This window comes from Chrysemys picta, chromosome 15 (genome assembly GCF_011386835.1).
Source record: "Chrysemys picta bellii isolate R12L10 chromosome 15, ASM1138683v2, whole genome shotgun sequence".
NCBI classification, from domain to species: Eukaryota; Metazoa; Chordata; order Testudines; family Emydidae; genus Chrysemys; species Chrysemys picta.
In genome coordinates, this window is record NC_088805.1 from 26,353,684 (window position 1) to 26,367,000 (window position 13,317).

The following is a 13,317-nucleotide window of genomic DNA, read 5'->3' on the forward strand; positions in this document are numbered from 1 at the left end:
TGAAGTGAAAAAGTGAGGAAGGCCTATAAATTGTTGGCTCTTTGCCATCCCTTCAGTATAATTCGTAATACAGTCAAATTCTTTTCTGGCTTTTTCAGTAAAACTCACTTTTGAAGGGTTGGCATGATGTGTAAGAGATGCCATGTCTTAGATCAAGCAAGATTTAAAGGGAAAAGTTGTTTAAGGAAGAGCCCAGTTTCATTTCTTATGAGTACATTAAGGATGCCATTAAACCTGATGCTTTTAGGTACCATATATTATCCTAAATTGGGAGACTGAGAATTCTGGACGTATTATGCGGAAGATCAGTTAACATAGAAGTTATGAACAAGATAATCTTTATCTTACTAGAAGACGTATAAAGTAGTAGATCAATATCTGGAGTGTAGGGTTAACAAAGAATCTGCACAGAAAAAGAAGTTTTAAAATAGATATTAGTTTATTTATTAACTAACTGTAAAACCATGTTGTGCAGTTTGTAAGATTTCTCTACAACCCAAGTGTCTCCACACAGCAGATGTACTTTGTGTCTGGATGGTGAAATCCTTCTCTTTCTTACCTGTTCTTTCCTTTTCTCTTTGGGGAAAAAATCATGTGGAGCTGGATCCTCCCATGAAGCAACACTCCTGCATTTTGGTAGAAGCTTCTTTCTCGGGCTTCCACATCCTGAAATAAAATGGCATTCTAGCATCAGTTAGTTGTGCGATGGAAAGATAATATTGATAGTCCACCGGCTTTAAGAACAAAAAACCCCCTCACACAGCTTAAATTGATACCTCCTGTCCTCTAGCTGAGAGGCATATAACACAAGTTTTGCTTTTTGAGTATTGTCACTTTGAGAATTATAAGGATGATATTTCCAAAACAGGAAAATCTTAAGTTTTTGTTTTTGTTTTCTAGCAACCACCATCAACCACAACCTTTGTGCTGAATCAAATAAATCAGCTTCCAACTTTGGGGACTACAATAGTAATGACAAAAACCACACCTGTGACAACTACTAGGCAGACCATCACTGTAGCAAAAATCATTCAAACCAGCACAACTACTCGACCATCTGTTGCAGCACCAGCAGTACGCAATGCCTTGACCACTACACCTTCAAAGGACCAGGTCCAGCTGAAAGATCTGCTCAAAAACAATAGTCTTAATGAACTAATGAAATTGAAGCCACCTCCGAACATTGCCCAGCCAGTTGCAACAGCAGCCAGTAAGTGGTTCTTTCCCCTTCATCATGTGCATTTTGTTTCGGAAATGTGATAGTGAAATGATCGAATAAAAAGATCTTGGTGGTGGTCTTTTTGGCTCTCGGTGGAGTAACAGAGTAGAATAGCACAATAGCATTAAAATTGAGCCTAGAAAACCTGACACATGTTGGACTCCCAACTTCTCAACATTATAAAAAGAAAGTATGAAGTGGCACAAAATGATTGAATTTTTAAAAACTCAAGAACCATTTGATATATCCTTTTAAGAAATGAGACAAACTGAAAATAAATTTTGAAATAGGACGCTGGTAAATGACTGACATTAGGAATGTTTTGTATATAGCAATTTGTTAATCTTGTTGAAGTTGCATTATTTGAACCTATGCCATTGTCTAATCTGGTGGGTGGGTGGTAGGGGAATACTGTCCTTAAATTATAGTCACAACCCTTTCTCTCTCTCTCTCTCCTTCTCAAAAAGACTTTAGAACAAGCTAGTATTTTTGACTTCTAGCCATGTTTCTCTAAAGCATCCATTGGGGAGGGAATAAACAGAAACCTGTGTCTGCATGTGCGTGCGCACACACACACAGTGCATCCCTCTTTTGTGTCGTATGTTAAAATCTATTGTGGTGGTGGCTAATCTTTTATAGACAATTTAGTGGTTCTCCAGTACTCCATATTTAGGGGGAAATTGTTGCAGGAATAGTTAAATGGTAAGTTACAAATAGTGGGAGATCTAGTATGTATAAATATGTGAGATCCTGTGGTGGGATAATGCCTAGGAACTTTACTACCAGCTTCACCTTGAATATAGTTGATGCTGTACTGCGGAAGTTTTTGCAAGTCTTCTATGCGGCGTATATATGTGGATTTCAGTGTGTGTGTGTGTGTATGTATATGTATATATATATATATATATATATATATATATATATATATATATTAAATCTCCCGCTGATTCCATGTTAATGTTCAAAGGGGTGATTGTGAACTTGAAAGTTAAAATTTCAGGTACCACATGTCAGGAGTCTGTTTTTTTTGTTTTCTGGAACGTGACATTGGTTTTGTAACACACAACTGCTGAACGTGTAATTCAGCTGTCCTGTGAAAGGGAAGTGTTTTTGTTTGTTTGTTTGTTTTGTTTATAAAAACAGCCCAGAATCTACAGAAAGCAGACTCTGCAAAGATGTCATCAGGGAAGAGAAAAGAAACACTTAATAGAACTTGGAAGAATGAAGCTTTACAATGGAGGATTTAAATGCTTTCTTACTATTTAACATACAATTTTTAGCTATTTATATTTTTATTTTACTCTTCTTACAAAAGTAACCTTTGCAAGTCTTACATTTAACTTATATTTTTGCTTTCACATACTGGAAGTTTGAAAGATAGCTCCTTAACTAAAACTTCCACTAAAAGAACAGGAGTACTTGTGTCACCTTAGAGACTAACAAATTTATTAGAGCATAAGCTTTCGTGGACTACAGCCCACTTCTTCGGATGCATCCGAAAGCTTATGCTCTAATAAATTTGTTAGTCTCTAAGGTGCCACAAGTACTCCTGTTCTTTTTGCGGATACAGACTAACCCGGCTGCTACTCTAAAACTTCCACTGTATCTATCCTTGTATAAATAATATTTGTCTTAGATCTGTACTGTGACCCTCATCACCATTACATTCTAAAGGGAGGGAAATGAACAAATGTCTTGTAGCTGTCCATTTTTAGCATTTAAAACAATTCAGTCCAACATGTTGACTTTCTTACAGAAATAATTGTAGTGTCTCCAAAGGTGGTAAACACCACCAAACCAGGTAAGATCACGTCTCTTGATAAAACTGGGTTTGTGGTTTCCTATTAAACTGCCTTCGCTCTCACGTGAGACGGCATACTATTAAATGGTCTATATAGAGGTTTGGTGAAGGTGTCTTTTCTTTAAGTTACACTTAATAGACTCACGCATCTCTCTCCGATATGATGGTACTGGTTAAACTAAAGCTTTAAGTATGTATGGCTCCCTCAGAAGGAGGCAACAGGACTAATTTCAGGCACATTCACAGTTATGTAGATAAATATATTTGGCTATTGTTCTTGAGGACGTCAGTGTACTGTCAAAGATTTTAGATCTTCATTTCCAGCTACCTTGACTGTGTGATGTATAAATCAATACAACAGAGAAAATGTAAGGAAAGTTATTAATTTCTGTAAAATTTAATTTTTTTTGTAGCTGATCTAAGCAATGGTGCTGTAAAGAAGGAGGCTTCTACAAAAGAAGTAACAAGAATATGGGTAAATGATGTAAAAATGAGAAGTTATTCACCTACTATGGTGAGTAGTAAGAATGAATGGATATAGGTTCTTAAGTGAGTTTTACATATAAATGGCCCCAACTGTCTTTAGCTAGTTTCAGCAGTTGCTCATGGAAGCTTCCTAGGTTTCCATAACCACATAGCATATCTGATTCTGAAGGAAAATTTTCCCTGGCTGCAATAGTTGTGGAGTGGTTGGTCCAAGCAGACCAGACCACCATATCTCCAGAACAGTTTCCATATGAGCTAGGGTGGGAGTCATTTGAAGGTCAGGCATCTTTCACAAGAACCCATTGTGCATGCTGAAGGGTATCCTACCTGACCAAAGTTGATGTGCAGCTCCCTCGCTCTGCTGTTGGAAGCTTCCTCTGTATACATTTCCCTGTCATGCAACCAGATACACAACTCTCCACAGTTTGAGGTTGTTAATGTTTCTGTAGCAATTTGGACCAGCATTGGGTTGTATGACCATAATGTAAACTCAGTTTCTTCTCCCATTGATATGCTGGGTGTTTAGTGAATAATTAGTACTAATACTATTGAAACATGCACTTAAATCTTACTTCAACGAGAACTAGATTCAAATGAGTTTAGTGTGTGATCTCCAGTATGGTACCTGGAAGCTGTCTGGATCTTTAATATTAAAAGAGCTATCTGATGCTGAAGGGTTTTGTCTTCAGGCACGGAGGAAGTTTCTTTTCTGCTTAAAAAAAAAAAAAGTACTTCAGGCATCTGTTCGTGTAGTAGCCTGGGCCACAGGATAATAATGGGCTAATGTCATCTCTTTGGGTGTTATATGGGATACCCCAGTGGTGGGTGCATTCCATATGCATACTTTCCAATACTTTGAAGTCATTTGAATCTTTAACCAATGGAAATCTGCAACAGATTTCACAGAAATATTTACTTGAAGGACTTTTCTTTTCTATTAGTTCTCATTACATTTGGATAATTGAAGTTCAATTAAAATTATGCCAACTGGTGCATAAAATCAACTTTAAAATTGCATATTTTGGACTAAAAGCTTTATAAAAGAGTTGGTCCACTGGCTTAGTTGGAGTGCTCACGCTGCTTTGCAGGTTTTATGTTTTTGGCTCACATTTCCTATGCTAGTATCATTTAACTCACTTTCCAGTGATATTTGCATCCAGTGGAATGCCACTGTCTGTGAAGGGAGTCCCTACAGAAGGAATATGGCTGAAGCCTTCTGAAATCTTGTAATGTTTCTTTTGCTCTCTGGTTCAGGTAGTGCACTGTTATGGAAACAATACTAATGTCAATGTCTGTATTCTAGCTTCCACGCCACATGCCTGTACACTTCTAGGATGTTGAGCATCAGCAATGTATCATTTGACTAATGCAGATATATTTTTATTGTAGAAAGTGCCAGTAATAAAAGAGGAAGAGGAACCTGAGGAGGAGGATGAAGAAGAAATGGGTCATGCAGAGACATATGCAGAGTATATGCCAATAAAATGTACGACTCTCGGTTTGCATCCAAAAACTGAAACTCTTTAAATGGTTTAGTGCCCAAATTCCTAACAGAATATGCAAAGATAGACTAGTAATGCTTTATAATGCATCAAAATCAAATAACTAAAAGGGGACCAGATTTTGCTCTTGTGGAGAAAATACCTTTCTCCTGCAACAGTCAACTTTTGAAAGACACACTCAAATCTTTGAACTTGGCCTTGGACAGGTCTGATACTATTTTTGATTTAACTTTCTATCAATAGTTCATGAACAATGGTAAGTTTTTAAAATAACATAATTGGTAAGCCAAAACTTTGGCTTGCCAATGGTCTTTAGAATTGTGTCCATCTATGCACATAATTTTAAAATAAACAGTTGTTCCTGACTGCTCAGGACTGAACTGTTGCCTTCGTATTAAGGGGCTTTGTCTTATTAGCCAAGTGAAGCATTTCAGTCACTTGCTTACTGGGCAGTCACTGTCCTAGGTCTAAGCACTGGCTGGGGAGGTGTTTACATGTATATAATTTAAGTGAATGGTCAAATTTGGCCCTAAATTTTATTTTTTGAGCAGCTTTTATAGAACCAAAGATTACTAGAAATAGTTCCACAGTTTTTCTCTTATTTCGGAAATAAATGGTCTTTAAAGCAAATGAACTTTATCCTGCAGATGGATACTTAAACTTTGCAGCGCTAAGAATATGGAAGTAACTGACTTAATTGATTTGTTTCTCTGTCCAATCTGACATGTAAATAGAACAGGGGTAGGAAACCTGTGGCATGCGTGCCAAAGGCGGCACGCGAGTTGATTTTCAGTGGCACTCTCACTGCCTGGGTCCTGGCCACCAGTCCGGGGGGCTCTGCATTTTAATATAATTTTTAATGAAGCTTCTTAAACATTTTAAAAACCTTTATTTACTTTACATGCAAAAATAGTTTAGTTATATGTTATAGACTTATAGAAAGAGACCTTCTAAAAATGTTAAAATGTATTACTGGCACGCGAAACCTTAAATTAGAATGAATAAATGAAGACTCGGCACACCACGTCTGAAAGGTTGCCGACCCCTGAAATAGAACCTAAATAAAGACAAGTAGATTAAATTGCTAAAAATTTTAACTTTTAATAGCCTATAGTGTTCCTAACATAGGTTTTAAAAAAAATTACAGCATTATTTTAAGCAGTGTTTGAATCCCCTGGTTCATACTGTGTGAAAATATTGTTCTATTGAAGGCAATCCCCCACTAAAATGTTCATATTTTTAAGGGCAAAAGTTACCAATAAGATCATCTCTGTAGAACTCCAGGAAATAGGATTTCACCCCATGTTGTAACTTTAAATTAATAGTTCTTTTGCATATGGGTCCAAAAAATGTTTTGCTTTCCACTGTCTTTTCATCCTGGTTGCCTTTATTTTTCCACAGCAGGATGTGGCACCAATTTCCTCCCTGAATCTTACAAAAAAGTAAACCTTATCCTTTTCAGTGGCACTATAGTAGCCCACTTCTCCTAAGTCATCTCCTTTTATTTTTGCTTTCACTGCTGCTTTCAGTTGAAGAGTTCACTCATTGGAATAAAAAGATTTAAGAGCTACCCCCATTATGCTCAGTGTGTTGGAAAGACATATGACACTTTCTGGGCAGTTAATGTAAAATTGCACTCCTAAGTGTATTATCTTACTGAAACGTATGTAACAGATTCTGTGGGAACCCAAGGAATGTAAGATTGTAAATCTTAATCTATCTCATTACAGCTCAACATGAGTGAAAAACAGGAGTTTAGTTTAAGCAATTCAACGTGTCACAGAACAGAAACTAGTTTTCAAATGCCCTTAAGCTCCCATATTGATGACATTGCTGTAGTCTCATCTGCTATTTGTAACCCAATGATACAATAACATTAAGTCTATTTAAGTGACCTGCAAAGCTTTTGGGATTTTTTTCTAACAGCCCTCATATGACTGCGTATGTTTAAGTTCTCATAACATTTTAAAAATTCTTTTTCTGTCTTGTATTCCTTGGAGTGTGTGTCTTGGAAGTGCCTTTTCTCTCAGTTCATGTAACTTCATTTTTTGAGGATTAGTAACATCACAAACCCAGTGGAAATGTGTGCTAATCACTGACTAATCTGAGCTGCTCCTAGTCAGACTCTTTTCTTCCCACACTCTGTGCTATGGTATTGCTAGATTGCGTACATGGTCAGATAATGTGTAAATAAAGAGTGATTGAGGAAAGCTATTTATATGTTCTTGATAGGAAAATGGCAGTGATCTCATCAGAGAGCAGAGCTTAAGTCCTTCAGGGGACTTTTCTGTGAGGGAAGGCAGAACTCAGAGCCAGTAGCTTTAACTTAAAAGGGAGATTTTGACAAAGCAGAAGTGGATCTTCATGGACCACGAGTCTTGCAAACTGAAAGTGAACAAACTCAAAAGCTTTGAAGGTCACCTTTAAGCTACTTTCATTATATGAAATCCTGGATTAATGCACTTTTTCTTAAAGGAACACCATTTCATATATTAAGAGGAGGAGCTGGATTCAAAAGAGCATAGGAATTTAGAGTTGTCCTGCATTTAACCTTAATCATGAACCAAAAACATCTAGTCTTGGAAGTTGTTTGGGGATTTATCCACTTCTGAAATAACTAATGTAACAATAATGAAACTGTTCTGAATTATGTTTAGAACTACTGTTTTTTCCCAAACTAGTAAAAATTGGTCTACGTCATCCTGATCCAGTAGTAGAAACAAGTTCGTTATCCAGTGTAACCCCTCCTGAAGTATGGTATCAGACATCAATATCTGAAGAAAGTATTGATAATGGTTGGCTGTCGGCATTGCAACTTGAAGCAATTACTTATGCAGCCCAGGTATGTTGCACTACAGTATTTGTTAAAAACTTTATTTTTAGAATACAAAGGTCCATTGAAGGACTAAACTTTGCCTTTCAGGATCAGCTTGTGAAAGGGTGGGAGGGGGATAGTGTGGACTGTTCTGTCCCTGCCGGAATCTATAAATGATCCATTTTTGAAAACTTAAAACATGTTTTCTTTCACAGCAACATGAAACATTCCTGCCTAATGGGGACAGAGCTGGATTCTTGATAGGTGATGGTGCTGGTGTAGGAAAAGGAAGGACCATAGCTGGAATAATCTATGAAAATTACCTGTTGAGTAGAAAAAGAGCTATATGGTAGGTTAACTATTTGTGATGGTAAACTTTGTAGTTACTGCAGTATTTAAAGTTAGTGTAAGCTTTTTTGGACAAAAGTCTTGGATTATGGCTTTTTTGGTCTTTTGCTGTAATAATTTTACAGATTATATGCCCTTTTGTTTTGTATCCAGGTTTAGTGTGTCAAATGATCTGAAATATGATGCTGAAAGAGACTTGAGGGACATTGGCGCAAAAAATATTTTGGTTCATTCCTTAAACAAGGTGTGGAAACTTTTTACTATGTACAATTGAGACAAACCTTTAGGTATGCTCGTGTGATGATACATGCATGTTACTGTTTAATACTATTCTTAAATTTTATGTTGAAACAAACCAGATTAATGGTGACCAGATACTCAACACAATTAATATTAACAATGAGGGGAAAAGAATGCAAGCCAAATACCTATCTTTAAAAGAGGGAACAGAGGATCTAGGGAATTATAGACCAGTCTGGCTGACTTAAATATCTGGAAGGATACTGGAACAAATGATTAAACAATCAGTTTGTAAGGACCTGGAGGATAATATGGTTATAAGAAGTAGCCAGCATGGATTTGTCCAGAACAGATCATGTGAAACCAACCTAATTTCCTTTTTTTGACAGGTTTACCAGCTTAGTGGATACGGGTGCAACAGTAGATGTAATGTAGCTTGATGTTAGTTAGGTTTTTGACATAGGCATAATGTGTCTTTCTCATAAGAAAACTGGGGAAATGTGGTCTAGATGAAATTACTGTAAGGTGAGTGCACAACTGGTGGAAAGACCGTACTCCTAGTAATTGTCAATGTTTCACTGTCAAATTGAGAGGGTGTATCTAGTGGGGTCTCTCAGGTGTCAGTCTTGGGTCTGGTACTGTAGTACTTTTATTAGTGACTTAGATAATGGATAGAGAGTGTATGTATATAATTTGCAGATGACTCCAAACTGGGAGGCGTTACAAGCATTTTGGAGGACAGGATTAGAATTCAAAAGAAGCTTGACAAATTGGTCTGAATTCAACAAGATTAAAGTCAATAAATATCAGTGCAAAGTACTTCACTTAGGAAGCAAAAATCAAATGCACAACTACAAAATGGGGGAGTCACTGGCTACGTGGTAGAACTGCTGAAAAGGATCTGGGGGTTGAAGTGGATCACAAATTGAATGAATCAACAATGTGACTTAACTGCAAAAAAGGCTAATATTCTGGGGTGTATTAACAGGAGTGTTGTATGTAAGACACATGCGGTAATTGTCCCACTACTTGGAACTGGTGAGGCCACAGCTGGATGCAGCTCTGGGTGCTACATTTTAAGAAAGATGTGGACAAGCTGGAGAGAGTCCAGAGGAGAACAAAATACATTTTAGAAAACCTGACATATAGGAAAGGTTAAAAGAGCTGGGTGTGTGTTTCATCTTGAGAGAAGATGACTGAGGGGGGACTTTGCTAATAATCTCCAAATATGCTAAGGTCTGTTATAAAGCAGATGGTGAACAATTGTTCACCATGTCCACAGAAGCTAGGATGAGAAGTAATGGGCTTAATCTGCAGCAAGGGAGATTTTTGGTTAGACATTAGGAAAACCTTTTTAAGAGTAGTTAAGCTCTGGAATAGGCTTCCAGGAGAGATTGTGGAATCCTCAACATTGGCGACTTTTTAAAAACAGGGATGGTGTAGGTTTACTTTGTCCTGCCTCAGTGCAGGGGGCTGGAGTTGATGACTTCTTGAGGTCCCTTCCAACCCTACATTTTTATAATTCCAAGTGCCATGTAGATGATTTTGTTCAGTTAATCTCTAAACTTGCAAATAATTAGCCATATATACCTAACTTCAAGCATAAATAGTGCCCTTAACTTCTGACGAAGTCCTTTTAGAGCTGTGCAGGGAATATTGCTTCAATTTTTTTTTTTTTTTTTGAGTTTGGCATTTGTATTGCTTTTTTCTTTTTAATGATAAATGCCTTGCTATGTAAGAGCTAAGTGCTGTTACTGGTCATATTCACTGTCTGACTTGAAATGATTTTGCTTCCTCTTTTTAAAGTCTGTTGGACCAATGACTGTAGGAGACAGATGAGTAAATCGTTGCTTTTTAGAATGTTAAGACAATTCATTTATAGTAGCTATTGTAAATAAATTTGATCTCTTGGCTAAATGCTGTATTCAACTTAAAAGGGGAAAAAAAAATGCTGAGCAGCTTCTGATTCATGACACATCTTGGCTTTACACTAGGGGAAACCCCTAAATTAGGGGCCTAAACTGTAAAATCTGCAGCCATGGAAGTTTATACCTTCCATGATGTACTTACAAGAGAACCACCATACTATCCTCTTAACCATATTCCCAGTTTGCAAATTGGGACCTTATCCTATAAATTGAAATCACTAGTGACTTCACTGTTATGTAAGGAATGCCGAATCAGTGCTTCAATCAATGTCACTCTTTGAGTATTCACTTGGGTTGTGGGGTATCTCTTCTTGACTAAGATGTGGACAGACCAATTTTTGTAACTTACTAAAATATAACTTTATCTTTTTTCTTGCAGTTCAAATATGGAAAAATTTCTTCCAAACATAATGGGAGTGTAAAGAAAGGTGTAATTTTTGCCACATACTCTTCTCTTATTGGTGAAAGTCAATCTGGTGGTAAATACAAAACCAGGTTAAAGCAGCTTCTCCACTGGTGTGGCGATGACTTTGATGGAGTTGTATCCTTTCATTTCTTAGTCTGCAACAGAAATAATTAAACCATAATATAAAACACATCTTTTGGTGCAAGACAGCCGTGTACATTTTATTTACGGTTATGTTTTAGGAAGGATGTTTTTCATTAATTTGAAACTATATAATATATCAGACACCACAAATGTTTTCTAAATGCTTTATTCAAAACATGTAGCACACTGTACATGTGACCAACTAGCAGCTTGATTCTGGTCCTATATTGGTGTAAATCAGGGATTGACTTCAATAGAGTTAATGAACTACATTGATGTAAACCAGAATGAGATCAGAATCAAGGTTTTGGTGTTTAAATAGGCAGGTTGAGCCTGGAATATGGTCATGAGAAACCTTACCTCTTAGTTAAATTATACGTAATTTCTTTCCAGTTCTTATGGCTTTTTCCTGTAAAATCTTTGGAGGAAACGCATAGTACTTCAAGAGAATTCATTCCAAAAATACATGTAAACATTATGGTAATTGTATATTTGAATAGTTTAAAATTGAATGTCTTGACATTGCCTTAGAAAAATTTGACTAGGCTTTTTTTTTTGACTGAAGTCTGTAGAACATTTACTAGTTAAAACTGATAGCTAATGAAAGTATAGAGTTCACTGCAAAAATCAATTAAAAAAATCCCTCTCCATTCTAAAGACCCTGTACTATATTGACTGTAGGATGGCATGTTTATTCCTTAATTAATGTTCAGATAGTATTTGATGAATGTCACAAAGCTAAGAATCTGTGTCCTGTTGGTTCTTCAAAACCAACAAAGACCGGCTTAGCTGTATTGGAGCTTCAGAATAAACTTCCGAAGGCTAGAGTTGTTTATGCTAGTGCCACAGGTAAGTACTACTTAATGCAGACGTTTAGAGAAAACTGACTTTTTATTGGCATTGGTACAGTATGTGCTATTCCTTTCAGGTGCGTCTGAGCCACGAAATATGGCATACATGAACCGTCTGGGAATATGGGGTGAAGGAACCCCATTTAGGGAATTCAGTGACTTTATTCAGGCTGTTGAAAGAAGGTAATGTAATGTCTTAAAGGATTGTAACAAGAACAGCTATAGTTGTGGCTGCATTATGGTTTCCATTTTTCCATTTCAACCCTGTTTTCAGTCACTTACAGTTCTCCTGAAACTCTTTCAGGCTTGTTCTGTGTCTAAAAGTGAACCTTTCTTAACTTTTTAGTAAAAAATGAAGTAAATGGAGCTTGGGTAGGGATATACTTTAAAAAAAAAAATTGTAATTAACTTTCTAAAGCACTCTACAGCTGGAAAAGTTTGGGGTAGAATGGTTTTCAATTAGAGAAGTGCAGTTGGAGCCAAATTTGTCTCTTATGCCAGTATAAATGGGTAACTGAATGAACAGAAAATGCACTCATTTAACACACTCTGGAGAAATGCATATAAAAAAATGTCAGATAACTGTAACTTTGGCATGAAATTAATGTAAGTATAAAAATGGAAAAAAATTACAAGATGGCTACCCATGGATGTGTTAGGTTATTCGAAAGATAGGCTGCGTGAGAATTATCTACACAATCATATTGCAGGGTATATTCACAAGAGGGCAGAGTTATGGTTGTGCATGCAACCTTATCTCTAACATTTTCTGATTTGTGTTTAATCATACAACTGTAATGCTCATGCTCATTGGTTGTATGGAATAAATATTAGTTTCTTATTTTTCATAGTGTACTTAAATATGCCATTTACTTCTAAACAACTTTGTATTTTTTTGTTTTTATTCAGAGGTGTAGGTGCCATGGAAATAGTTGCTATGGATATGAAACTGAGAGGAATGTACATAGCAAGACAGTTAAGCTTTTCAGGTGTGACCTTCAAAATTGAAGAAGTTCTACTTTCACAGAACTACATTAAAATGTATAATAAATCTGTGAAACTGGTAAGAATTTATTCAGTTTTTAAATATTCATGACAGTTTGAACTAGTAGAGGCTGAGAACATAATGGATGGAGATCATTTGTTGTCAGACTAGGCATAGTGTCCTGATTATACAGCACATGCTGCTGTTATAGGAAAAGAATGAAGTCCATTAGCTTTGCTTTAGTATGAAGGTTCCATTACATATCCCTTTTCCTTGGAGAAGGGAGTTGCTCCTACTCTGGAATATAAAAGTTTAAAAGAATTTACTTCAGAAACATTTTTAAATGAGTCATTACAAAATCACAACAGGTTTCAAGATTTATATTACATTACTTATTCCCCAGCTTGTGCATAACAAGTCTGAATGACTTATCACTATAAAAATTCAGACTTCTTAATCTTCAGAAGGAATTCTCATATAAAATTGTGTAAACTTCTTATGAAAATTTTAGTTCAAATTGAGTTGAATTGTACTAAAAATAAAATAACTCCTAATTTTAATGAGCCATCTTTACAAACAAGGAAGTTGAAGT

General features: G+C 36.3%; 1 protein-coding gene across 10 annotated transcripts in view; it reads left to right on the forward strand.

Annotated features, from left to right (window-relative positions):
* Positions 1–13,317, forward strand: part of SBNO1 (strawberry notch homolog 1) — a 42,000-nt gene that overhangs the window by 11,316 nt on the left and 17,367 nt on the right. For 6 of the 10 annotated variants that reach the window (XM_042852518.2, XM_065568066.1, XM_024101387.3 and 3 more), the window contains 10 exons: positions 901–1,210; positions 3,434–3,534; positions 4,896–4,992; positions 7,690–7,850; positions 8,039–8,172; positions 8,325–8,415; positions 10,719–10,880; positions 11,603–11,738; positions 11,818–11,923; positions 12,650–12,803. In XM_042852518.2, coding sequence (XP_042708452.1) covers positions 901–1,210; positions 3,434–3,534; positions 4,896–4,992; positions 7,690–7,850; positions 8,039–8,172; positions 8,325–8,415; positions 10,719–10,880; positions 11,603–11,738; positions 11,818–11,923; positions 12,650–12,803 — 1,452 coding nt within the window. Of the gene's footprint in view, positions 1–900; positions 1,211–2,975; positions 3,021–3,433; positions 3,535–4,895; positions 4,993–7,689; positions 7,851–8,038; positions 8,173–8,324; positions 8,416–10,718; positions 10,881–11,602; positions 11,739–11,817; positions 11,924–12,649; positions 12,804–13,317 lie in introns of all 10 variants that reach the window. The other 4 variants (XM_065568061.1, XM_065568064.1, XM_065568062.1 and 1 more) reach the window with 1 other exon arrangement.